At 36.6% G+C, this 26,071-nt stretch overlaps 5 protein-coding genes and 1 pseudogene across 5 annotated transcripts; 3 read left to right on the forward strand and 3 right to left on the reverse strand.

The window, feature by feature from the left end:
* Positions 1 to 3,643: 3,643 nt before the first annotated feature.
* On the reverse strand, positions 3,644 to 6,639 carry LOC18603218 (malate dehydrogenase). Its single transcript, XM_007035053.3, has 7 exons — positions 6,479 to 6,639; positions 5,878 to 6,036; positions 5,570 to 5,745; positions 4,859 to 5,136; positions 4,627 to 4,762; positions 4,430 to 4,541; positions 3,644 to 3,995 (listed from the first exon to the last, which is right to left on the reverse strand). The coding sequence occupies exons 1-7, from the start codon at positions 6,519 to 6,521 to the stop codon at positions 3,901 to 3,903; spliced, it is 999 nt and encodes a 332-aa protein (XP_007035115.3). The 5' UTR covers positions 6,522 to 6,639; the 3' UTR covers positions 3,644 to 3,900.
* Positions 6,640 to 7,337: 698 nt separating this feature from the next.
* On the forward strand, positions 7,338 to 11,554 carry LOC18603219 (pre-mRNA-splicing factor SLU7). The gene is made up of 9 exons (XM_007035054.3): positions 7,338 to 7,503; positions 7,618 to 7,894; positions 8,648 to 9,061; positions 9,195 to 9,330; positions 9,442 to 9,741; positions 10,358 to 10,574; positions 10,889 to 10,992; positions 11,142 to 11,210; positions 11,335 to 11,554. The coding sequence occupies exons 1-9, from the start codon at positions 7,488 to 7,490 to the stop codon at positions 11,410 to 11,412; spliced, it is 1,611 nt and encodes a 536-aa protein (XP_007035116.1). The 5' UTR covers positions 7,338 to 7,487; the 3' UTR covers positions 11,413 to 11,554.
* A 2,590-nt stretch (positions 11,555 to 14,144) lies between these two features.
* LOC18603220 (cotton fiber protein) lies at positions 14,145 to 15,141 on the reverse strand. Its single transcript, XM_018119245.2, has one exon. The coding sequence runs from the start codon at positions 14,948 to 14,950 to the stop codon at positions 14,366 to 14,368; it is 585 nt and encodes a 194-aa protein (XP_017974734.2). The 5' UTR covers positions 14,951 to 15,141; the 3' UTR covers positions 14,145 to 14,365.
* Positions 15,142 to 18,366: 3,225 nt separating this feature from the next.
* Positions 18,367 to 19,533, forward strand: LOC18603221 (glutathione transferase GST 23-like). Its single transcript, XM_007035058.3, has 2 exons — positions 18,367 to 18,854; positions 18,972 to 19,533. Exons 1-2 carry the CDS (start codon positions 18,474 to 18,476, stop codon positions 19,311 to 19,313), a joined length of 723 nt encoding a protein of 240 aa, XP_007035120.2. The 5' UTR covers positions 18,367 to 18,473; the 3' UTR covers positions 19,314 to 19,533.
* A 348-nt stretch (positions 19,534 to 19,881) lies between these two features.
* On the forward strand, positions 19,882 to 21,041 carry LOC18603222 (putative glutathione S-transferase). The gene is made up of 2 exons (XM_018120148.2): positions 19,882 to 20,493; positions 20,584 to 21,041. Exons 1-2 carry the CDS (start codon positions 20,179 to 20,181, stop codon positions 20,944 to 20,946), a joined length of 678 nt encoding a protein of 225 aa, XP_017975637.2. The 5' UTR covers positions 19,882 to 20,178; the 3' UTR covers positions 20,947 to 21,041.
* Positions 21,042 to 22,646: 1,605 nt separating this feature from the next.
* LOC18603224 (legumin B-like) lies at positions 22,647 to 25,987 on the reverse strand (annotated as a pseudogene).
* Between the last annotated feature and the right edge of the window lie 84 nt (positions 25,988 to 26,071).

Raw genomic sequence — 26,071 nt, forward strand, 5'->3', positions numbered from 1 at the left:
TTTAATTTGGTCAAACTTTTTGATTTGCTATTTTTCTCACAAATCAAATCTTAAACAAGCTTCTTGATTAGTTCTTACTGAGTCAGCTTCCAGCAATTAGAGATGGTAATTAATGGTAAATCACTTTCATATTATATATATATATATATATCCGAAACCACTGATCATAACTTGATACTTGGTGGTTTTTGAAGAAAATCAAAAAAATCTGTCACCATAATTATGTGCCCTCCTAGAGGAGAAAAATGCAGGGACTTGAGATTTTTTTCTTCTCATTTTTCATACGTGCCCTCATTTTTCTCATCTTTTCACATGTAATCTCTTAAAGTCAAACAATAAAGTTTGATTTTCAGCTCCAATGTGTAATTACAAATATATAATTGTTGAAATTTATTTGTTAAAATTCATCCCATATGAGGAATATATATACATTGAATTTTCAAAAACCCATTAACTTAAAATTTTGGGTTCTCTTAAGTGCTTCCTGAAAGGTTTAAAAATTTCTCTTCCCTATATGGTAGCTGTACATTTCCATATTCATAACTAGTTATGGGGATAAAAAGAATGAATTTTAAGTAACAAAGAAGGGAACAAACACAAACAAAGCATTGTGATTCGGTTAAGGCCTTTACAAAAAGAAAGTGATGATTTGGATAAGACAGTGATGGAAGAATTTTGCTCATTGGAGAATAAGATAAGTTTCTGAGAATCCCACCTTACCCCAGAGTCCAAGTTAAAAGTAGCGCAGCAATAAAAAGAGCCCATTTTCATCGAAATTGCCACCTTCATCCTCTTCATCATCCATAAAAGGTGGCAATTACCATATGATTTTGGCCCCATAGACATTCAAGATATTGTGCAAAAGACTATATGCTTTCCATTTTTCTCTTTCCTAATACTATATGCTTCACTAATTAAGCTTTCACGTCTTTGTGATGAAGAAGCAAACCCACTTCAGGGATATTTCTAATCCGATGTAGCATCTTTAAATTTCACATGGCATATATATAGTCAAGTCAAAGAAATAGAAATGTCTAACCAATGAAAAATTTTCATTTGGAGTACTTATGACTTGGCTTGGACACCACGATTTGCTCATCTGCCTCTTTCTATACTGTACCGAAGTCATCCAGAAATTTCTGATTCTTTGCTAATGCCTTGTCTAGTTGTCCTTTACTTAATTTTTTTTATCGAGCTAGGAAGTTGATGTCTGCCTCGATTTCCATTCTTTTTCCCTCACCCTTTCTTCTGTCATCTTCGTGGAAAAAACAATCGCTTCCCTGTAGACAGCACGATGTATAACCTTTCCGTGCTTACTCCAGGTTCAATGCAATTTCCCCACAATTTAGTTCTCACAAATGACGTGAGGGAAAAGGTTGTGGAGATTTCATTTATAATCTTGACTTCATCGGTAATTAAAAGGTAGCCATAGATTTCTTACTCGAGAAAAATGTGTATTGGCATCAACTTCCAAGCTTAATGATTGTCAATATCGCTTCGAGAGAGAAGATGGGATTGATTTGCATGGTGGTGATCGTACAACTCAAGAAACCTTTACACATTGACCTCTTTAAAGTCGGTTCATATTGCTCCATGTTGGGGGAACTAGGTCAAGCCTTGATACACAGGTGAAATATATAGTAAAAAAAAAATCAAACGAAAATTATTATTACCATCTCTCGCTGAACTTACGCGTTAAGAAAAGAAAAGAAACAATCTCTCTTGACGTTATCCTTTTGACTTTGTCAAAAGAGTATTGATGCAATGAACTTAAAAGATAGTTGGGCATCTTTCGTTCAAAACTGGTTTGTTCCATTTACTACATAGCTAGGTCCTAGGTGCCGGGACAGCAAGTTTACGAGATGTTAAGGTCACGTCTTGGCACACTGGTGGAGTGGTAAAAAGATGAAAGAAAGAAGGAAAGAAAATTTTATGATATCTTGTCGTATATATTACCTATGAAAAGAAAATATCTTGACATTGGGTTTCCGATTTTGTCAAGAGAGTTATGTAATGAGCTGAAGAAGAGAGATTGAAGAGTTTGTTCATCTTCTGTGGACACTGAAGAAAAATCGTGGGATAAATTTGTTTTTCTACAAATAATAAATTTTGTTTGAAGTATTTACCTGGTGCTGTAAAGTCCAAGGTGAAATGGCTTATTTTTCTTCTACTTGTAATGCTTACGCAATCTTAAGTAGAGCTTGAGTTTGTGCCCCTGCTGGCTTTGCTTTGCCTTTGTTTTACTTTTCTTTTACTTTCTTACCAATAACTCATTTTTTTTACTGGTTTTGTTACCAATAATTCATAATAATGGAGGTCATATACTCTCCATATAGATATTTTCCTTTTCCTTTGTTCTTCCCACTTTCTATCTTCTTACTTTTTCTTCTTCTGCTGCATAATCATGGTAGACCATAAAAGGAAATAATAATAATAAAAAAAAGACCAAAAACATTGTAAATTTCCACAATATGGATTTCTTAATTGAGGTAGGAAAAGATAGAGACAGTGCATCCGGTGTTCATAGTCCAAGCTTATCAGGTTCAAGATGGAAGGTAATTTTCCTTGGTTTTTCCACACAATTCAACAGACATGACAAAGAGTTTAATGCATTACATATTAAGTATAAAATTGAGAAAATATAGAAATAAGCTAACATGGAAAAGAAGAGAGAATATCAAAATCAAATCCAAATTATTCCAGCACATTGCAGAGGAGGATTGAGATTTCACTTAAGCCATTTAATTTAAAATTTAGAGCAGAGGTTCATTAAAAGAACAAAAGTTGAGTAAATAATCAAGAATAAGACTAGGAAAATTCCATTGGGTTCCCATTTTTGAACAGTTTCTTGGCGAAATGAAGATGGTAGTTTTTAGAATGCCAAAAGCATCAGTGGCTTTAACAGCAAAAGCCTAATGATGCCCTTGTTCGTCCATAATGTCAAAGAATCAGCCAGCATGGGGATGGGGATGGAGATGGAGATGGACAAGGAGAACCTCAACATCTTGTCGTTACAAGCAAGACGATGTCGTATCAATTAGGATGCCGCTGCCGTTGAATGAAATGGGCATCTGAAGAAACCAACCGTTACTTGATCAAGTCAGTCTTTTATCGTTATATCCCGATGGAGGACGCAATTCCATTTGACACATTAATTTTTGTTTTTTTTCAAAAAAGTGATAAAAGATTATTTCATTCGGATTTTCAAGTATATAATCTTATATCATAATGTCAGTTAGTAATCATTTCGGTTTCTTGGATGCCCTTGGTCGCCCTTTGGCACCTATAGCCGCATCAATGATCAATGGAGATGGCTTTAACATACACCTTGACAAGATCTCATGGATCCTGGAAGCAACACAATGCGAATACTTTGATTCCAATGCTCAGCATCTAGCGACTTTTCTTACCTATAACATGAAATAACATGATCATGCTGTATATAAACTGCCACAATGGATAAGCAATAAAGACCACAACTTCCCCATCAAATATTGCTCTCATTAAAATGCCTCTTGTCCCTTGAAATGACATAAGGAAGCATATCGCCTTATTGGCATTTGCTGTAAAAGAAAACCAAACGTTCACTGCAATCAAGGAAATGCTAGCATGTAAAACACAACAACAGATAGACTCCAGATAATTCACACTAACCAACACATTGGACAATAAACATAACTTTCATATGGACCACAACAGTCTTCCTCATCCCATTTAAAACTGATGCTAAAATCCGGGATTGGTAGCAAAAATCCAAAATCCCCATATCAAGTGACAGGTGTAATGATGTAAGATCCAGGGAGGTAGCATCCCCATCATTAACAATTTCTCTAGATTTTAACAATGCTTTTATTCAAAACTGCTGCTCTTACAAAAACATTACATAAATGATGAACGCATTCATGTGAGGCACGAGTATGCCAATGCCTTCTCCTCACTGAGCTCTTCACCAGTCAAGTCCAACTTCTTCCTTGAGAATTCATCAATTGCCAGCCCTAAGACAATAAATGAACAGAAAAAAATAATTAAACTGTTCTACTTCAAATATTCTTGAAGAAAAAGTTTGCAAATGAGCAATCACTGTTACGCATAGATACCAGAACTACTTCAAACTTCCTAAGCAAATTGAAGCCGAGGATAAAAAGTATAACCACAATAAAATTTCAACTAAAAGGGGACACTACACGTCAGCAACAAGTGATGGTATGTTTCTGTAAAATTAATGAAAGGAACACAGCTTTTTCTTCCCTTTGGGGGTTTGGAAGGTGTTGGAGGGAGGGGCAGGCACAGGCAAAGTGAGTTACATGATTAGAAACATGAAAAATCCATATCTAGTTATTCTTATCGGTTAAACCATGCTGACATAAGGCTATGCTTAATTAGCACAATTAACACAACATAATGGGATCACGTTTTGCTGTTTTCTGACCTTGCACAATTTTCCATTCTCCATTTTTACAAGTTACTGGGAAGGAATAAATGAGCCCAGCTGGTACATTATATGAACCATCAGAGTACACTCCCATGGATACCCATGTGCCCTACAGGTGCAACCAAATGAAGCAAAAAAATGAGATCATGACCATATAAAATATCATTGATCAACGTATTTACAACATTACCAACCTCTGGCGTTCCGAGGACCCAATCACGTATATGATCACAAGCCGCACTGGCAGCAGAAAGTGCACTTGAGAGTTTCCTAGCTTTGATGATTGCAGCACCACGTTGTTGGACAGTGGTTATGAATTCTCCATTCAACCTTTAATAAACGAATAATTTCAAAACAACGCTTCAAAATCTCAGTTCATATAAATCTATTACATCAGCTAATTGTTTATGGTATCATTTTCTTTACCATGCATCATCTTTTACAAGCTCACGAACAGGCTTTTCCCCAGATGGAGTCTTAACAGTTGCATGATTGACATCAGGGTACTGAGTTGATGAATGATTACCCCAGATAATCACATTTTTAACATCACAAACTTGGACATTTAGTCTCTCCGAGATTTGACCCAATGCCCTGTTATGGTCCAGCCTTGTCAAACAGGTAATGTTATTGGCAGGGATTGAAGGTGCAAATTCCTTCAGGATCAATGCATTGGTGTTTGCAGGGTTAGCAACAACCAGAACCTGAAACAAACAGGGAGTACATGAAATCTTAACCTATAAACTGAGCAACGTTTGAGGGCCACTAAGAAACTTCCAAGTTCTCATGACAAGAAATATATGTCATTGTATAATGGATAGAATGCAAATTAGTTCATTTAAAACAACTTTATGATGTTACAAAAACATTTGACTGTCCAATCATGCCAAATCTGCAACAAATCACAAAATTCAAAATACGCTTCAAAGGCATACAAGAAAATAAAGTTTACAAATTTCAACAAATCATATTGCTCCTATCTACAACAGGTAAATGGTAGAAAAAAAATGGCATTTTAACAATATTCACATATTTTATGCATGAAAAGTAAATAAAGTTAAAAATGGAAATAGAAAAATCTCATTCGCAGGTGATCAAAATGCTAGAACTTTCAATTTGAAATCAGTTTTATTTCACCTTGCAGTTTGGAGCTGCATGCTGTTCCAAGGCAGAAGCCTGGGACTTGTAAATTGACACATTCTTTGACATAACATCTTTCCTTTCCATTCCTTCCTTCCTTGGGAAACCACCAACCATGACTGCGATGTTGACCCTGGTGCATGCTTCAACAACATCAGTTGTAGCAACAACACCTGTCAAAAAAATTTTTTTTTGGTTACAGCCCATAACTATATAACAAATTCATACAAATTTCGAAAGCAGTATTCATAATAAACCTCGACAGCATCATCCAATATTTAAACAACATGATAATGAACATATACCTTTTAGAAGAGGGAAAGCAGCATCCACCAACTCCATTTTGACTCCATTCAAAGCCTCTGCTGCAGGTGGGATATCAAGCATGTGAAGGATCACAGGCTGGTCAGCACCCAACATGACTCCCCTAGCAATCATGGGCACCAGAGCATACCCAATTTGTCCTGCAAATACCAAAACAACATGTTTCTAATAAATCTTTTGGGAAAACAAAAATGAGAACATTTTGCATAAAATTTACTGTTTATGATCTAAGCAAGTCATATATACATGTATCAAACTAGCATAAAAAGCGTATACTCTTTAAAAAGTTCAAACTTTTAACATATAATCTTCCTCGAGTACTAGTTTAGCTACTAAACTTAGATCCACGTTAAAATAAATTACTTTTGACTAATTCTAGGTTTAGATCAATCATTTCTAATCCAAACAAAAATCAGTCCAATCGCAACCTCCGAAATAAAAAAGTTAAATCTAGATCATGAATAACTAGATCTGAAAAAAGAGACCTGATTTAGCCAATAAACTTTACTAGATCTGAAGAAGATTGAATTCGAGCTAAGAAATGTTAAGAAACGAATCCGATTGGTGGATATCTAACAGTACCTGCAGCTCCAGTAACGAGGACGCGAACTGGTTCCTTTTCCATTGACGGAGATCGATGAGAAACAACGACGATGTCGTTCGGAGAGAGTGAGCTGAAGATTTTGAGTCGAGGGACAAGGAAGGATAAGAAAACGCGAAGAATCAGATATATTTATGGGCCAAGGAAGTGATATTGCCAGGGAAATGGTGATAATAACAAGGGGTGTTTCGGGGATTGCCCGAGGCTTTAAGACGCCGTCGTTTTGAAGGAGAGAATATATGCCGTCGAGATGCGGACAACTTTGTGGAGCTGCGTGGGTCGTGTCATGTGACGACAAGTATCATGCCTGGGGTGCATCAACTTTCAATATCTAAGTTAATGATTTTTTTAAAACAAAAAGTTGGTTAGGCCTAACGTTGTGGCTTTAAGCTGAGCTGATGTTGTACCAAACGGTCCAACGAAATTGTAGTCCACAACTGTCAAATACTCAGTCAGATATTTTTAACTTTAAATTAATTTTTTTAATTTAAAGTTTTTTTATATAATAAAAAAATTTTGATGGTATAAATGTTAAATGATCCGATAAATGAGTAAAATTAACGTAATTTTTTTTAAAAAAATTTATATTATCTACGTACAATAATATTACACTGAATAAAGTTTCGTGGGCTTTTTGTCTGCAGATGCAATTACTCTTATACAGTTAATGGGCTGAGCCCAGTAAAAACCCGACATAAGTTTTGGCCCACGTTAGGGTTGGGCTATGCCCAAACTAGACTTGGACGCCAGTAGGCTGGAGCCCCTGGATTCGAGTTAAGAGTCGGCTAAGGATTTATTTCTTTTTTTTGTTGGTTTATTTAAAAACTATAAATACAGAAAATCAATCATAAAGGATAACCGGCAAATCCATTATCCTTTTTCTTCGATTAGGGTTTACTGAGCGCCAGATCTACGAGAGTTTTCCGATTGAATTTGTGAAATTTCATCCTAAAAATCACTAATTTCTGCTCAGCTTTTCTCGATTCAACCATGGCTACCGCATCAGGTATGTTTTTTTTTTCTATCTCCCCCAAATTTCTCGTTTCTGCTTGTTTCGATACCCTAAAAGAAAAAAGATCTTTAACTATAATTGGTCTGATTAATTATTTTGGAATGTCAGTTGCATTTAAATCAAGGGAGGATCATCGGAAACAGCTAGAATTAGAAGAAGCTCGAAAAGCGGGGCTTGCACCGGCTGAAGTCGATGAGGATGGAAAAGAAATTAACCCTCATATTCCTCAGTATATGTCATCGGCACCTTGGTATCTTAATGCTGAAAGACCAAGTTTGAAGCATCAAAGGAAATGGAAATCTGATCCCAATTACACGAAATCTTGGTATGATAGAGGTGCAAAAATATTTCAGGCAGATAAATATCGAAAAGGTGCTTGCGAAAAGTAAGTGAACCTTTTGTTTCTTTTGCTTTGTGTGTTAATGTAGTTTTAAACGGAATTAAGATTTTAGACAAAGCATATGTGGAAATTATTTCTGTTATAGTATGATTGATCAATTTTATTAATTTGGAGTGGAAAGGAATTAGAGTTCTAATTGATAGAGATGAATTCTTGGCTAAAGTGAACCTGAAATTGTATGTTCAAAAATCTCTTGCAGTATGAGTTAGTGCTAATTTGGTGCCTCCTATTGTTTCTTTGAAGCTTCCTGCTTACTTGACAAGAATAGGGTCACATTTTAAATGGTCCCTTCTGTAGTTTTGTGTTAAGTGTAAATTTGGAAGTTCAAATAGATGTTTAGTTATCCTGGTATTTAATTTCTCATGTAGGGAACTATTTGTTTATGATTAAGCTTGTGAGGTTCCAAGATTAAATTCAGTTAGACATGTTTATAGCTAACTGGATAGGTCTAGACTCCAGTGATAGGGTTTTTAAATGCCACATCAGGCATTAGCTGGGTTGTGCTAACTAGATAGAAATTCCCATTATTGCTTTCAAATGCAAAGGGTGCTATGAAGCTTTTTAACTGATCATGTAGGAAATTGGAGCTTCATATAGTGCTTATGTCCTCTGAAACTGTTATATGGGAATAAGTAGTTTAAATAACTGTACTAGTTTATTTCACCTTTTCCCTCATACTTTAAACTGTCATAACACCATAATTCATGGTTAATGTGTTTTTTTAATTGCTTGTTGTAGCTGTGGAGCAATGACACATGATTCAAAGGCATGCATGGAGAGGCCTCGTAAGAAAGGAGCAAAATGGACAAGCATGCACATCGCACCTGATGAAAAGATAGAGACCTTTGAACTGGATTATGATGGCAAGCGAGATCGATGGAATGGTTATGATGCATCCACATATGCCCGTGTCATTGAAAGATATGAGGCAAGGGATGAGGCTAGAAGGAAGTATCTGAAAGAACAACAGCTGAAAAAGTTGGAGGAGAAAAATAGTAAAAACAATGGGGAGGAAGAGGTTAGTGATGAAGATGATGATGATGATGCTCTGAAGGTTGATGAAGCTAAGGTTGATGAGAGCAAACAGATGGACTTTGCTAAAGTCGAGAAGCGTGTTCGTACCACGGGTGGAGGGAGCACGGGTACTGTCAGGTACATCTATTATTACCAACCCTCAGCCTTATGTTTCTTTTTTCCTGCTTAAATTATTTGTTAAGGAACTCAATTTCTTATCTGCTATATAAAACAATCATTCTTACTTCATATTTGCCTTTATCTTTTTTAGGAATTTGCGTATTCGGGAAGACACAGCGAAATATCTTTTGAATCTTGATGTTAATTCGGCTTATTATGATCCTAAAACTCGATCTATGCGTGAAGATCCTCTTCCTGATGCTGACCCTAATGAGAAGTTCTATGGAGTGAGTGTCTTGCAACTTTTTTTTTCCTTTGATTGCTGTCATAATATGCCTTAAAGTTAATTACATTACGTGATTCTGACTTGTTCTTTTGTTAAATTTGTTACTTTGCAGGGTGATAATCAATATAGAATGAGTGGGCAAGCTTTGGAGTTCAAGCAGCTCAATATTCATGCGTGGGAAGCATTTGATAAAGGTCAAGATATTCACATGCAAGCTGCTCCATCTCAAGCTGAACTCCTGTTCAGGAATTATAAGGTCATCAAGGAGAAGTTGAAATCAAAGACTAAAGATACCATCATGGAGAAGTATGGCAATGCAGCAACTGAAGAAGAGATACCAATGGAGCTCCTCTTGGGACAAAGTGAGAGGCAAGTTGAATATGATCGTGCTGGCAGAGTTATAAAGGGAATGGTACGTATGAAACAAACTTTCAGCTTATTCTAGTTAGGTTTTGGTTTTCCCCTTCCGTTGCTTCCATTGGTGAAGATTTCTTGGACAAAATTCCAAGCTTCTTAACTCTAACACTCCGTCTGTTTCACTGAAAATGAACTTCCGGAAGTTGTTTCCTACATTTTCCTATGTTTTCCAAGGAAAACAACTTGATGATCAACTGAAATTGAGAAATTGTCTTCCTTTTTTCCATAATCTGGAAGACAATATCCTTTGGTAACCCAACATATCCCGACTCATTCGTCACATGAGAGATCCATTCACCCAAACCTGCCGCTGCCCGTACCATCACTGGCAACCACCAACTGCCATCCTTCCCATCACTGGAAGCCACCAACTGCCATCCTTCTCTATTTTTCCTTGCTCAATTTTCCTCTTCTTTTTCCATCTTCACCAAACACAGAAATTTTTCAATAACCAAGGGCCTAATGAAATCTATTAAGTTCTTGTTTCTAGGTTTTATCTAGTTATGTGATAGTACGATTTTAGTTTTAATATATGTTTTAATTTAAAAAAGCTCTTTATTCTGCTTTCTAATAGTTCTATATTTTTTTCCCCCTTCAAACTTTTTCTGTAGGAAACATTGCTTCCAAAAAGCAAGTATGAAGAAGATGTTTTCATTAATAACCACACAAGTGTTTGGGGTTCGTGGTGGAAGGATCACCAGTGGGGCTACAAATGTTGTAAGCAAACAATTCGGAATAGTTACTGTACTGGTGCGGCTGGAATTGAGGCTGCAGAAGCAGCAACAGACTTGATGAAGGCTAATATTGCACGTAAAGCAGCCTCAGAAGGTAGGTGCTGCATAGTGTTTACGTGGATAATTCAAATTAATGCTTCAAGTTGCACTTGTTCTTTTAGTGATGATCTTTAAGCTCATATCATATTGTTGGAAGTAATTTCGGTTCTCTAAATTCCTTTAAGAGAAGTCTATATGGTGATGCCACTGTCTTCTTTGTATCCCTGAACAACTGCTTTCCTCTTTCAAGTTCAACTTGAAAGATGGTGCTATTTTTAATATCATATTTTTGGCTCCAAGTTTAGCACCTGCTGTTTTGTATTTAATCCTTACATCTCTATTCTAATTGGAATGCCAACTTGAATGCAGATGCTCCTGCTCCTGCAGAGGAGAAGAAACTTGCTACCTGGGGAACTGATGTTCCTGACGACCTTGTTCTTGACGAAAAACTTCTCACCGAGGCTCTTAAGAAGGTAAATGTGGTGGGAGAATGGTAATTCTTCCCAGCTGTGTACCCAAAAGATAGGGAAACCTTGTGTGAATACTAAATTGAATTTGGAAGGATATTTCAGGAATATGATTTACATATCCGCTTATTGTTTATGCATGTTTTGACTGGCAGGAGGATGAGAGGAGGAGAGAGGAGAAGGATGAAAGAAAACGCAAGTATAACGTCAGATGGAATGACGAGGTAAATGGTCTATTATCAAATGAAATTTTCCAGATATTTTCTGTCTCTTTTAGTTTAAGTTAAAATTTTGTATATTTGTAGGTATATTTTGCCCTGTTATTAAATCTTGTGATTTCTTTTGTAGGTTACTGCAGAAGATATGGAGGCATATAGAATGAAAAAGATACACCATGATGATCCCATGAAGGATTTCCTAAACTAGTGTGTTATCTTTTAGATATGTATATAAACTAGAGTGTTGCCCGTGCAATGTGTTGGGGGATTATCTTTTTTTTTTTTTTTCCCGATATTGCTTGAAACTTTGTAGAACAATTTTGTTAATAAATGTAAGAAATTAATATCAAGCTTGTAACTCTCCTTGTCGCCTCTTTCAATTCATAGCAAATTTGAGGAGCTTCGTTTTTGGTCATGGCTTTCCCTGTTTGGATCAAATACGTGATTTCTTTCTGTCATCTTTTGGTCTCTCTATCCATTATATGAATCGATTTCTTCTCAGAGATGTACTGGGGTTGCATCTCCTGATTTAGCTGAGTTGGAGTTGAATCCCCTCCGGAAAGGCTAATTTATCATGTTATCGTACTTGGAAATGAATCTTTGGATCTCTGTGGAGCAATCTGTTTGTTGTAGCATTGCCTGGCATGATTATGTATAAATTCACCAAATCATTGATCTAAAGTTATGGCATCCTTTCTATTTGAGGCTGATTTCAGGATGTTACTGATAATATCTTGGTTTCATGGCGGAGCACCTTATGGATGGTTTTGGAGTCTCATGCTGCTTTCTAATCCATTGTGGAAGGTCTACTAAAAAGAAACCGTTGTTGGGTATTTCGAAATGTGAAAGTCAAAAGAAATTCCAAATTTCACTCTAAACTGTCAATTTGGGTCAATTGGGGTTTATTTGATTTTTTATTTTTATTTTTTATTTTTGTATTTAATATGATTTTTTGTTTAAAAACAGAAGAAGAAACCGATCGGCTAAACTCACAACACCCAAATCATGCAAATATTAAAAAAAGAAGAGAGCGAGTTCGAAGGGCAGACCCGGAACATGATAACCATATGTAGACACAACAGAAGAAATTTAAACACTACAATAAAGTGGGAAAAACGTAGAAAAAAGAACAAACAAAAACAGATCAATAATTTCATGAAATAAACAGAAAAAATAAAACTCAGATGTAAGCAAAACTAAAAAACAGAAAAGGAATCGAGCTAGTTAATTGATGGATGCATGATCTTTACGCTAAAATAATAAAGTTGGAATCCCTTTTTTCAATTAAAAAAAACCAAAAATTATATCATCTTAACAGATGAAAATGAAACAACAAAAAGAAAATCATCAAAGGAAAGCAACAAGAGCAAATAAACTAAAACCAAAGCAGCAGCCAAAGACGCGAAAAAAGGAAACGAAGAAAACCAAGAGGAGAAATGAATAGAGAGGCAGAAGAACTGAAGGAAAGAGAAGAGAAATCTATTGATTAAAATTCAGAAACTTGTTAAGCCCGAAACAAGGAGACGCTAGCCAAAGCTCCAACCAGGCGTCCCAGCAGAAATGCAAAGTGGTAACTTTGTGGCAAGCTGAGTTACATATGGTATATTGTATATGTCAGTTTTGATCTACTTCAACTATTGCATATCCTTTTTAATATCATGTAAATAAAATCATCCAAAATGCACACTATCTACATGCACAGTTCTTGGTGCGGCTGTATTGGTCATTGTGGTGAGTGATGTTGTAAAGGGTATTTGATCTCTGTGTTGTCGACCATGGTGTTTTGGTTGCCTGTTGTTTCATTTAATTCGTACACGATCATTTTTGTTGATCGGGCTTGCGATGGAGTAAACGTGGTTGATGAGTTTGGCTCCAAGTCAGAGCCTTGAAATGCAAATATTTCGTGCACCACACTCTACATGCGCGCAAAATATTACATGGTAACCTCCAAATATTGGTGAATTCAAATTTAACGTTGACGGTTCTGACCAGAAGTAAAACAGGACCTGCGGGGTGCAGAGGTATTGTTCAGGACTCATGAGGGTATGTAGTTTGTATTTTGTTTGGACAACTAGGTGCACAGGACTCTAATTATGCGGAGATAATGGCCATTACATAGGCTCTGTGCATGCACCCCTCTTCACCCTATGCTGGTAAGCACCGACTTGTCATTGAGATTGACTCCATTGTGGCAACTACTTGGGTTGAGAAAGTGAATCATAGACCCTGGAATCTTAGGCATGTTTTAATGAGATAGACACACTTCGGGCTGCCCTGGGAGGATGGGTTATCCAGCACACTCTTCGTGAGGGGAACTCGTTTGTAGACATGCTTGCCAAATATGGTATCGACTGTGAGACAATGTTTACAACATGGTGGTAGCTTGTTTAGCCGCTTTGCTTTGATACGTGCATTCTTTTTTCCATATGATCACTTATTGCAAGCTTAGTCTATAATTGTGGTTTATGTATTACCAGCCTTTTGTAATGCCTTGTTTTGTGTTGCTGGTGTAATTGTACGAATGTGCTCTAATTGTATCTTCTCCTGCAATTTTACTGCATCATTACTGCCTTGAGCAGTTCAGATGTACTTCTACTGCCTAGGCCAATTTATTTAATGAAATCACCTTATTGGTTGAAAAAAAAATGAGGAGAATGAAGCACGAAGCTACGATATAAGCTATGATGCATATAATCGAAAAGAATATTCGAATCTTATTTGTTGAATAGATGATTATATATTTAGTATTGAGTTAAATGCTCGGATTTAGAAGGCATGATATCAAATGCTGAAGAAAACATGACTGGTACAAGCATAGATGTTTCATTTATTTATCAGAAAATGCACAACCAAACATTTATTGTATCACTCCAAAGGAAAAGAATGGAAAAACAAAATCAGACATCCCTGTATGAGTAGGAAAGAACAGGAATACAAATCTGCAGAAAATTTTCACACAATTTTCCAATCTATACAATGATCAAAACCCATTTAGTATAAAACAGAAACTCTGTCCACTCATAAAATAAAAGGAAGAGAAAAAAAAAAAAAAAAAAAGGGAATCAGTAACCAAAACCTGCAAAGCTCCAATGTATATATCACTTTCATGTTTTGCATTTAAAAAGAAGAAAACATGAAAGCTAAAAAAGATGAAAATGGATTCATGCACTTCTGGCCAACATCTCCTGGAAATCAAGATCACTCCTTTCCTTCTCAAGCTTTCTGTCTTCATGAAACTTGCCTATGAACTCGTCTGCTCTTTCATCCACTCCCCTTAGATGGGGTGATCTCGCTACAATAGCATTCCATGCATCTTCAATACGATGAACACTGCTCTCGTCTTCTTTGCCTTTGCTTCGCAAAGCCTTGTCACCGACCACTTCATTTCGTCTGCTCGACTCCGCCTGTGGTTCAACATGCTTTGCTTGCATTGACATAGGCTCTGCATAGAGCTGGTCTATATATATAACCTTACGGTTCTTGTGAAGCTGGTTTTGGTAGTGTTGGTAATGGTAGAGGTGGTTGTATTCATACCGGCGAGGACGGCTGGAGGAATACTTTGAAAGAAAGCGTTTCCTGAGAGGTGCAAAGAGACGAAGCGAGCAGAACTCAAGGAAACGATGACTTGCTGCTTTGATGGAACTTGGGACGTGGAAGTTGTGGAGTTTCGATCTGACTTTGTTCGTGAAACTCCTCCAGGCCTTTCTGGCTGGTTTCAGCTTCTTTGTTAGGTTCAAAGGAGGCATCAGAAATGTTAGGTTGTTTTGTTCAGCAATTAAGGCGTCTTTGAAAGGTGAGGCTGACCGAGTTTTTCTGAACTTGAAAGAAGATTTATAAATGAAGACTTTTGCACAGGCAGGCAATCAATGTACCATGGAAGAAGCTTTGATTCTCCTTTTCCTCTATTTGGGTGGCGTGAAATGTCCTCTCTTTTGCTTTATATTTGCTGGAATGCCACTTTTCAAGTGTGGGAGCCAAAGGAATTGAGTTGGCTTACGTTTCTTTAGAATGGCATAGCAGCAATTGTAGCCAAAATGAATGTATTTTCTTGGTCAATCAGTCTTTGAACTTTCGGCAAATTTGGAGGCCAGACTTGGGAGGGCAACCTTGGGTCCTAAGTTTTGTGTGAATATTGGTTGAAAGCGATCTCTTTCAAAACCGCACCAATTCTTTACTTGTTTAGTGGAATGCCACTTTAAATTGGGATGGTTTGTGGGCTCCAGTTTTCGTGGAGTAAGAGGATAATGACTGCATGTGATTGGTGATTGACTCTGAGGTTAGAGTTAGACGAACTATACCAGAGTAAAAAAAGATCGGAATCTCCTATATTGTTTGAAAAAGTAAAGGAAATTCATAGGTTGTCAAGCCAAAAGGCCATGATTTTTTCCCACAACCCTTTTCTCTTCTTCACAAATCTTATTGCAAGTTTACACTATCAAGGTAAGAAGTTGGATTCATGGTTGTAAACCATAGTCAACAAGAAATTCTTCCTAGCTGACACTTTATCAGATATGTATGGATTCTATGGAAATAGAGCAATAGAAAAGGTGAGCCTAGAGCTAACCGACTCACTTTGTGAAGTTTCCCCCTGCTGGAAGCATCATGATCATTTGTTTGATTTGATAATCATTGTTAATCTTTTTGTGAATTCATGGTAAATGATGGTAAATAAGTAATTTTAATATTTAATTTGTTTATTTAATATTTAACATATTTTTAATTTTATTTTATTTAGATGATAAGTAAATATAAGTTAAGAATTTACTTTTTTTATATTTCAAGAAAGTCTAACGTAGATTTCTTAGACTTTAAGAAAGTTTAAGATAAAATATTTTTTTTATTTTAATTTAATTTACTTGCACTCTAATTTTAGGTCAAGTAAGATTAGGTTATTATAATTATAGTATATTTAGGTTTAATTTTTAGATAACATATTTTTTTGAATTATTAAATACTATTATTTTTTTTTTAATTTGAGTGTAAGATTTTGCATTTGAAACTTAATTATTAATTTTAAAAACTCTATTGAGTATTAATTTTTATTTTCACATTAACTCACTGTGTTAGTAAAAAAAGAAAGATAAGATTGTTTAATTAGAAAATTTAAAAAGTTATTAGCACCAACCATTCTTCATTTCTTTTTTTCAACCACTAATGCAAACAATTAGAGTAAAAAGATCTCCACAATCTTGCTGCTGTAAGCCATTATTCCAATCAACAGACAACACCCTGGGCGGCCAACAGTCTGCCTTGCTGTGGTAGGTTTTTATTTGGTAACAGCACAAAGGCCCACCAACTCATTAATTAGATAAGGAAAGGGACAAGACAAAGCCAGATATTCCGGTTGGACTTAATGAATTTTTCCATGCAGTTTTTTCCAGGACCTGTGGATTAGATAAGCTCCTTCCTTGACCCTGTTAGCTTTTGGATGACCACTGCAAACTTTGATTAGTAAGTTTATTTGTTTATAATTAACGAAAATGACCCACCATGGCAGTTGTTGACCCCAATCCATCAGGTTCAGTTCTGTACTCAAGCAGCCTGCATTCAATCAGATAAGGAGCTAGTACTGGAGTTTAGCTACAAGGACCTTTTTCTTGTGATAAAAATGGCATCCAAAAATACTATGGGGGGGGGGGGGGGGGGGGGGGGGGAGCCTGTAAGGTCAACTGTTTATCAAAAAGGAAGAGCGAATCTTGTTGAAATGGAGCAATACAGGCTCGAACTTTGACACTGATAAAGACCTTCCATGTCCCAACCATGTGTGATGTCTGCTGTGCTAATTTCATTTGTTTATTTGGGTCCCTCTATGGCTCTCCACAACTTTGTTATGAATGGTAAGGGGGACTTGGGACTTGCCTTTCCAACTTGTAAAGATTGCAAATAACTTGTCGCTTTTGCTAAGGAAAGCATCACTCATTCTCATTCAAGCTTTGCTTTACAGCTCATGGAAAAATCTTTGTAAGTTATGATCATTCTGGTACAGTGGTACCATAGCAATAGAATCCTAAAGCTGAAACTCGTATCTAGCTAGCTAGATGACCCCTTTCCCACCCTTTCCTTCTAGGATTGGAAACCTCTTCAGTTTTAATCCTATGTCCACTTAGAAATTTAATTGGTTTATTTGATAATTTTTTTTGAGATTATTTCATCCTTTAATTTATTTTTTTCTTTTCTAATCAAGATATTTTTCTTTATCTTTTGATGAACGAAATTAAAAAAAAAAAAGTAAATAAAAAAATACACAAAATAAAGTATCAAATATAGACGACATTGATCTATATTTTTTGTACCACAACCTCAGAAAATGAAATTAGACATTCAACTTAAGTCCTTCCAATCCCAATTTCCATACCTTATGCTGCAGTGTTTGTTTGATTTGGACTTTGCTATGTACCGCAGCAGGAGAAACATGTTCTTGCAATTTTATAATGTCAAAAAACAAAATTTTTGGGCCATAACCCATAAGTGATCCTTCACTAGTTTCAATTGTAAATCCATGGAGCGATTGTGGGCTGGGCTTTAAGCGGGGTTCAGTGCTGGTCCAAAATTGAGTTTGGACTGTTTATTAGGTAGTATTTTTTTTATAAAAAAAAAGCGCCTATTTCTATTATTTGTTTCTTTAAAAATTGGTATAAAAATTAAATAAATGTAAATAATTAAAAATTAAAATTATATTTGATTAAAAAGAATTAATAATTTTAGATAACACTGATTTCGAGAGAGTAAAATGAGTATTTGTTATTCATGAAATAAAACTTTTAGTTTCTAAAATTTTCCAAGAATATTAGCATGTAGTTTTGTACCTAGATGCAACTTCTAATTTTTTTTTTTTAATTTTAAGAGTAAAAATAATTAATAAAAGTATAATAATCAAATAAACCTAACCTTTTCAAATCATGTTATTTTTTATATTTTTAATTAATTAAAAATTTTTTCTTTAAAAAATAAATTATAAAAAAATAAAATTTACACTATACTCTCTAAACACGAAAATCATACATCAATCATTAAATCAAATATAATCTTCCAGTTGAAGTCACTCTTGAAATATTGCCCTGCAAAGTTGAGTTATCCGTCATGCATGACGTTGGTTTCTTCTCAGGATTGAGTCATGCATGACCTAATAAACTTCTACTTAGACTAGTCTCAAAAGTGGATAAGTCTCCTTAGGAGCTTTGATGCGACATCGATTGGTTGCCGGCCTGTGGCCAAGTTCCATTTTGTCAAAAAAGTGCCAATGTTCCATCACGGTATTCAATTTGTATAATGGGAATGGCTTATATAAATACAAAAAACCAGCTAGGAGCCTGTAAACAAGAGCAAGAAATTCTTATGGCAACCGAAGAGGTGAAACTTTTGGGATTCTGGGTTAGCCCATTTGTGTTTAGGGTCGAATGGGCACTGAAAATCAAGGGTGTTAAGTACGAGTACATCGAAGAAGATATCTTTAATAAGAGCACCTTGCTTATGGAATTGAACCCAGTTCGTAAGAAGGTCCCGGTGCTGGTTCATGATGGGAAAGTGATTGCAGAATCCTTTGTTATTCTTGAGTATATTGATGAAACATGGAAGCAAAATCCATTGCTGCCTCAAGATCCTTACCAAAGAGCACTGGCTAGATTTTGGGCTAAATTTGCTGAAGAGAAGGTACCAATTACTTTTAACATTATTGTTATATTAATCTTGGCATATATAAGAATTTCTTTTTCTTTTTCTTTTTGTCTTTCTGTCAATTTTAATACATTTATTTGCATGGAAATATAGATTTTGGAAGGTGCCTGGAATGCTTTGTGCTCCCAAGGAGAGGAAAAGCAAAAGGCTTTGCGACAAACCATAGAAGCCATGGAGAAAATAGAGGGAGAACTTGAAGGGAAGCAGCAGTTCTTTGGAGGGGAGAGCGTTGGGTATTTGGACATTATATTGGGTTGGATCTCTTACTGGCTTCCAGTATGGGAAGAAGTTGGATCCATGGAAATTCTGAACCCAATCAAATTTCCAGCCATCACTGCCTGGATCAACAGGTTCCTGAATCATCCAGTGATCAAAGACAAACTACCACCAACCGATAAGATGCTTGTTTATTTCCACCAGCGCAGCGAAGCATAAGCTTCTACATCTCAAGGGTGGATTAGTGTTTAACTAATCCTCTTGTCAAATGTTATATGTTTTGTAGTTTAATAAAATCTCTTGCTTTGAAAAGAGATTTTGAAGGGTGATAAATATTAGGATGTGATTTTGTAACTAGATGCACCTTCTAATTTTTTTTATTTTTGTACTTTTAAGAGTAATAAAAGTATAATACTCAAATAAGCCTAACCTTTTCAAATTTATGTTGTTCTTTTATTTTTAATTAATTAATTGGGACGAGAAATCCTTTTTTTTTATTTGGAAAATAAGAATTTGAATTTTATTCTTTTTAGGTATGAAAATCATACATCAATCTCCAAATCTTGACTTAAATGTGAGATTCCTTCTACAGAATAGACTTTCCTGTTGGCATTATTCTTGATATTTTTCCCTGTAAGTTGCTCATCAGTCATGCATGACGTTGGTTTGTCCTTTATTGACTCATGCATAAGCTACTAAACTACTACTATAAATTGTATTAGACTTAGTCTCAGAGTGAATAGGCTTCCTTTGATTATTTTGGATTTTAGCCACTCATATTCAAATGAAACTTTTACAAAATAATGCCATAGGTAACGGATTTCAAACAAATGTCAGGAAGTTGTGATTTGGATTTTACCGACCCATTCTAGATTTCACCATTGTAGATTAAAAAAAAAAATATATATATATATATATATAGACAAGGAGCTTTGATGCCACATTGATTGATTGCTGCCACTGGGCAAGTGCCATTTGTCAAAAAATGCCATGTCCCATCGTCGTATTCAATTTGTATACTAGCAATGGTATGGATAAATGCAAGTACCAGTGAGGAGCTTGTAACCAAAATCAAGAAATTCTTATGGCAACCGAAGAGGTGAAGCTCTTGGGGTTCTGGGTTAGCCCACCTGTGTTTAGGGTCAAATGGGCGTTGGAAATCAAGGGTGTTAAGTACGAGTACATAGAAGAAGACATCTTTAATAAGAGCACCTTGCTCATGGAACTGAACCCAGTTCATAAGAAGGTCCCGGTGCTGGTTCATGATGGGAAAGCGATTGCAGAATCCTTTGTTATTCTTGAATATATTGATGAAACATGGAAGCAAAATCCATTGCTGCCTCAAGATCCTTACCAAAGAGCACTGGCTAGATTTTGGGCTAAATTTGCTGAAGAGAAGGTACCAATTACTTCTAGCATTATTGTTTTTATTAATCTTTTTTGTTTTCTTCATCTCAATTTTAACACATTTATTTGCATCGAAATATAGATTTTGAGAGGTGCATGGAATGCTTTGTGCTCCCAAGGAGAAGAAAAGCAAAAGGCTTTGGAACAAACCATAGAAGCCATGGAGAAAATAGAGGGAGAACTTGAAGGGAAGGAGCAGTTCTTTGGAGGGGAGAGCGTTGGGTATTTGGACATTATATTGGGTTGGATCTCTTACTGCCTTCCAGTATGGGAAGAAGTTGGATCCATGCAAATTCTGAACCCACTTAAATTTCCAGCCATCACTGCCTGGATCAATAGGTTCCTGAATCATCCAGTGGTCAAAGACAAACTACCACCAACTGATAAGATGCTTGTTTATTTCCACCAGCGCAGCAAAGCATTAGCTTCTACATCTCATGGGTGATTGGGGTTTAACTAATCCTGTTGCCCAATGTTATATGTTTTGTAGGCTTCTGGATTATGATTTTGTTGTTTAATAAAATCTCTTGCTTTCAAAAAGAGCGTTTGAAGAGTAATAAATACGAGTAGCTGTTGAAGAAGCTGTGCACAACAAGTATTTGATGAAATGCTCAGCTTGCTAAACCAGAAACAGAGCAGAGAATGGAAAAAACAAAAAGTACGTTACTTGTCCTTGCATTGAGGTTCTTTTATACAAAGCAAATGACATGATTAGTCATTGGTTTAGTTACTTAACATATAATACTTACAAATTTCCATAAAACTGGGAACGAGCTAAGCTAACGTATCAAAAAGGCTTTAGAAATCCATTTCAGCAGGTCTGGCATGAAGTATGGCAGTGCAGAAAAGTATCCCATGCCGTCTTCAGTGCTTTAACACAAAAAATGAAAAAAAGAAACTTTTTGCACCAAGGGAGTTCGTCATTAGATCGGTAGAGCCTTGACTTCAACAGTAACAAACTGTAATGATGTTGTCATTGAAGTTGCTGGGTTTGGTTCTATTTATAGCAGAATGTTCTCTCTTTGATCTTCTGAATATGTGAACTCCACTTTCATCCTAAGAAAAATGGAACCTAGGGATCTACAAACTAAAACAACTTGGATGGCTTTAAAGATCCGGTCGGCATGGTGGTTCAAAGCAAAAGTGCCTCATTTTATTTTCATTTTTGATGACTTTGTCACCAATCCTACTTGTGCTTGTCATCAGTAAAACTCCAAGAACAGGATAAAAAAGGCCACATGATCTCCCCCTTCTCCTGGCTAATTCAGATTTAACGTGGATGGCTGGGAATCTAGACCTGCTAGTATTGTAGGGTGCTACTGATCAGGATGGAAATGTTCAAGGTTAGTACTCAAAATCCACTGGTAGTGCAGATTCTAACCGCGTTGAGTTGCTTGCACTTCTACTTGTCTAATTCACATCTTTTTTCTTTTGAAAGTTCAATATGTATTAAAATCTGAAGAACATCAAGCTAATTCACATCTTTTGATTATTGAAAGTGATTCCCTTAATGCTGTTCTTTGAGCAACAGATCTTTCTGCTGCCTTGGCGATTGCAGAACTTTTCTAACCATGTTGTTTTATTAAGAAATCAAATTGGTCAGGTTGATATACTTTATCATGTACCTAGAGAGAGCAATTCAATGGCAGATAAGTTTTCAAAGGCAGATTAATACGTATCAAGAATTTGGTAGCTTGGGTTTGAGTCTAGAATTGTTTTATTTACTTGATGTAGCCACAGTTTGATGTTTCAATTCTTATGCTGACTGCTTTTCTGGGATGGTATTCTGTAGCAAGTACTCACTTCTCGGTGAATTGTTTGATTATGTTGTCAAGGTGCTTGGTGAATGCTTCTTAGAAACTCTTTGCTGCTTCTTGCAATTTGATGATCTTTGTGGGCTTTTGATGAAGCTGCAGGCTGTTATTTTCTTATTTAATCATTTAAGGATTTATGTTTTGGATAATTTGTAAGGATTGGATTGCCAACTTAGGTTTTGTTGGCCTATCATTTTGTTGAAGTTTGTACTTGAACTTGTCATTAATAAAACTTCTTATTCCATAAAAACAAGGTACAGAATTATTCCAGTCTTCAACTTCATGCCCACTAGGGCTTTTTATTCTTTATTTTAAACTTTAAATAACATCCAAAAACAGGGTAGCCTCCCTGAAGCTTTAATCACTCTGGTGCTGTGACCTAGAAAAGGGGCAAAACAGAGAGATCTCCTGCCTACTCTCTTAATCTCCTTGCATCCTCCCTGGAGATATTATAAGAGTTCGCCAACACACCTAGTGGCATGGCCTCGAAAGCTGAGAAACATCCAGCAATCTGGCTGATCTGCGCGTTGGCTTCTTCAACACCGCAATCCATTCCAATCCAATCCTTGAATGCCTGCCTTCTTCAACACCGCAAAGTTTTGGGGTACAACTATCATCTGACCCTCTTCAACCTGGTCATCAAATACGGTGTCCCCATTTTCTCTCACAATTTGGAACCGGCCATTACCTCTAGTAATGTGAACAATGCTGTGTGCATTAACGTTCCAGTAAGGAGCGTAGAAAGCATTCTGTGCAGTCATTTTAAACAATGATCATTAATCTTTTAAAGTCAAGGAAGAAAAGCCTTGTCCAGTTGTCCTGGAAGGTTTAAACTCAGAATTCAATATGCAACACTAGTATAAAATAGTCCTTACCCTGTAAAGGACTCCTTTCTCAGCACTGAGTTGGAGGTATTGGAGGATAGGGAGGCTATAGCTGTTTACTGTGGAGATGCGTCCGCCGCGAGGGTTGAATATATCAGCGAGTGATGGATTATTAACCTCATTGTGCAGAATGTTTCCTGTAAGTGTTGGAACTTCCTCTACCTTTCTTCCTTGTCGTCCTTGTTCTCTTTTTTCTCTTCTTTGTCCTCTCTCCTGTTCTTGTTCTTGTTCTTGCCCTTCTTCTTCCTCTTCATTTCCTTCTTGTCTCTGTTCTTCCTCTTCGCTCTGTGGGCTTACAACATCAAACTCAAGCTGACATTTGACAATGGCTCCCCTGTTATCTTTTTGATTCTGCAGCTTTCTTACTAGCTTGGAGTCAATGCTGAAAACCTGTGCCAGGATCTGCTCCTCAAAGCCATTGAAGATATTGTTTCCACTGCTCTCTCCCTGTTCGTGTTCCTGTTACTGGCCTCTGGCGTCGGCCTTGGCTTTGGCTCTGGTATCTGCTTTGACTCTGACTCTGACCTCCCCTTACTAATTCTTCTTGTGGGTTCCCAGCAAGGAAGAATTTCTAAACACAAAAATCAGATAAAAAGTTTACAAAAATGTTCAAGAAATTACAACATGAAGTCGGATACATAAGCTAGCGGGTGGTTTTTGTTTCTTACCCTGAAGTTTAGATCAAGCTGGTTGGCCGCATTGGCAACGTCAACAAGTGAGACCAAAACGAGCGGGGATTCCCCATTGTTGTAATCCAGTGTGCTACTCCAGCCCGTAAGGCAATGACCTCACCCTCCTTGATCTGTCGAATCCTTTGATGCTGATCATTGTAGCTCTGTTGCCTATCCAGTTGAGATTGTGACTGCTCTGATCCTGATTGGTAAGTCTCAGGACAACCTGGGAAGACCGCTCCTCGAATACCCCTTCCTGCATTAACCACAACATAACAGAACTAACGATCCATTTTCATGTTCAAAGAAAAATATGTCCTTGCTAAAATTCATAATTGATAAAGAACATGCCTTGAACTACATAAATTAGTTGAGGAGCATTGTTGAATGCAGGCAAGAGGAGGCCTCTACGCTGGGTTTTATGTGGAATGGCTGCAACACCTGGCACACTGGAATTGGTTCTCGTTTTGGTCCCGGAACTCAGTGACGCCAGCCTCTGACCTGTACCTGTATTTGGGCTCGACAGCGTTCACGTTCTGGATTTGGCATTCAGTTCGGAAGCGCGGCTGGCGCTGCTGAGGCTGGCTTTGAATGTAGGCCGGTAAAACTGAGCAGAACAGACACTGAAAAGAAGAAGAAAACAAAGGCTAAGAGAGAACAAAGATGAGTAAGCCAAACGGCATGAAGCGAATGGTGAGTGAAACTTTGCCTTGCTGAATGATGAAGACACTAACAGAAGGCTGGAATTTACAGGGGAAAAAAAAGTAGATTTAGCTTTGGGACGTGACGAAGGGTTTGGTGAAATAATTTGGTATTTAATGCATGCCAAGTTGGCCTTATATCAAATCTCGTGGCTGCAAGACCCTAACTTGTTTACACATCAACAAGTACTCTGTTTCATACTTTTGTTACGTGATGATCATGCTCAAGAAAAGGCATAAAACTTGGTTTGTTTTGTACTGGGAAGATGTATCTAGCTTCGTCTGTGGACCTGATTTGGAAGCAGAGAGAATGTCAGTAAATTATCCTAGAAAAGAATTTTTGCAGAGCATTTTGTTCTTGGTAATACATTGTTAATTCCATCGTTTCATCAGTTTATAGATTAATTTGATGGCGATGACCAAACGCCACTAACACATAGATAGGGGGGTAAAAGAAAAAAGAAAAGGTTGAATAAGCAAAGGGGATATAGAGAATAAATTTATATATGAAATTGCAAAAAAGTTTTCATGAGTTTGGAATCCTTTGGTGGAATAATTTGGTTTTTTATGCATGTAATTTTGTTCATAGGTACGTACAATTTTTTTGTTTCATAAAATAGTCTAAATTATTTCACAAGTTGTAACTATGAATCTAAACGTGATTGGATGTAATATTAGTTTAGTGAATTTAATTTTTGTATAATAATTTACAAAAATTAAATTAAATTTGTACATTTTTTAAATTTGTAATGTCGGTTTAATCATTAATTGTATTAAAATTTTGTATTTGATTGATGTTGAATTTGATGGTGTGAACTAATTGCATAATTTTTTATTACTGCATAAAAATTACAATTTTATGAAGAGTTATAGCCTTTGGATATTACTAATGCAAATATGTATTACACACAAGTAATATTATCTCTGATTATCTTGGTGTGGTTTAAGAATCATTGTCGCCCAAATCAAGCCTTTCCCTGAGAAGGAGCCTTGCCTCTTCCCTCGGGATACCATATGAAGCCATCCAGCACTGCCTCAGGCAAAGGCCTTGATAGCCGGGGCATTGCAGCATCAGCCTGCCACGTTCTTGACTGCTATCCACTTTGTTCCTTGGACGATTATGGTGGTTGCTTTAAACGGTTCTTTAAGTACCTTGAATTTTGTTCTGTTTAGATTTTAGCTGGCGATTTGAGACTGCAATGAGCTCAGACTCACCGTCATTGTAAGCCCAGTCCGGTAATCCACTGGTAAGGCATAGATATCACCCACCTGGAGTCGTTGAATGACTTCAAACTTCTGATGATGCTGGCCCTTTTGTTGTCCATTCTGGGACTGTGATTCTGCACAACTTGGGAAAATCGTTCCAAATTGCTCACAATTCACAATAATATGAAGCAATGAACGTGTAGCAGCCATGAACCTCATAAACTAGCTTATGAGAATTGGCGAATGAAGGCAACAGAAGGCCTTTGCTGTGAATTGTATAGCGGTGGGCAACAA

This window comes from Theobroma cacao, chromosome 4 (assembly GCF_053813885.1).
Source record: "Theobroma cacao isolate CCN51 chromosome 4, ASM5381388v1, whole genome shotgun sequence".
In the NCBI taxonomy this organism is placed as follows: Eukaryota; Viridiplantae; Streptophyta; class Magnoliopsida; order Malvales; family Malvaceae; genus Theobroma; species Theobroma cacao.

Bases quoted from the DNA above. Each gene is read 5' to 3' on its own strand.
- LOC18603218 (XM_007035053.3), bottom strand. From the start codon at position 6,521: ATGGAAAAGGAACCAGTTCGCGTCCTCGTTACTGGAGCTGCAG. The intron at 5,137-5,569 runs GTGAAATAAAAC...TGTTTGTTTCAG, and splicing joins ATGCAGCTCCAAACTGCAAG to GTTCTGGTTGTTGCTAACCC. The intron at 3,996-4,429 runs GTCAGAAAACAG...TTATTGTCTTAG, and splicing joins AGAATGGAAAATTGTGCAAG to GGCTGGCAATTGATGAATTC.
- LOC18603219 (XM_007035054.3), top strand. The intron at 9,331-9,441 runs GTGAGTGTCTTG...GTTACTTTGCAG, and splicing joins CTAATGAGAAGTTCTATGGA to GGTGATAATCAATATAGAAT. The intron at 10,993-11,141 runs GTAAATGTGGTG...TTTGACTGGCAG, and splicing joins TCACCGAGGCTCTTAAGAAG to GAGGATGAGAGGAGGAGAGA.
- LOC18603220 (XM_018119245.2), bottom strand. From the start codon at position 14,950: ATGCCTCCTTTGAACCTAACAAAGAAGCTGAAACCAGCCAGAAAGGCC.
- LOC18603221 (XM_007035058.3), top strand. From the start codon at position 18,474: ATGGGAATGGCTTATATAAATACAAAAAACCAGCTAGGAGCCTGTAAA. The intron at 18,855-18,971 runs GTACCAATTACT...ATGGAAATATAG, and splicing joins CTAAATTTGCTGAAGAGAAG to ATTTTGGAAGGTGCCTGGAA.
- LOC18603222 (XM_018120148.2), top strand. From the start codon at position 20,179: ATGGCAACCGAAGAGGTGAAGCTCTTGGGGTTCTGGGTTAGCCCACCT. The intron at 20,494-20,583 runs GTACCAATTACT...ATCGAAATATAG, and splicing joins CTAAATTTGCTGAAGAGAAG to ATTTTGAGAGGTGCATGGAA.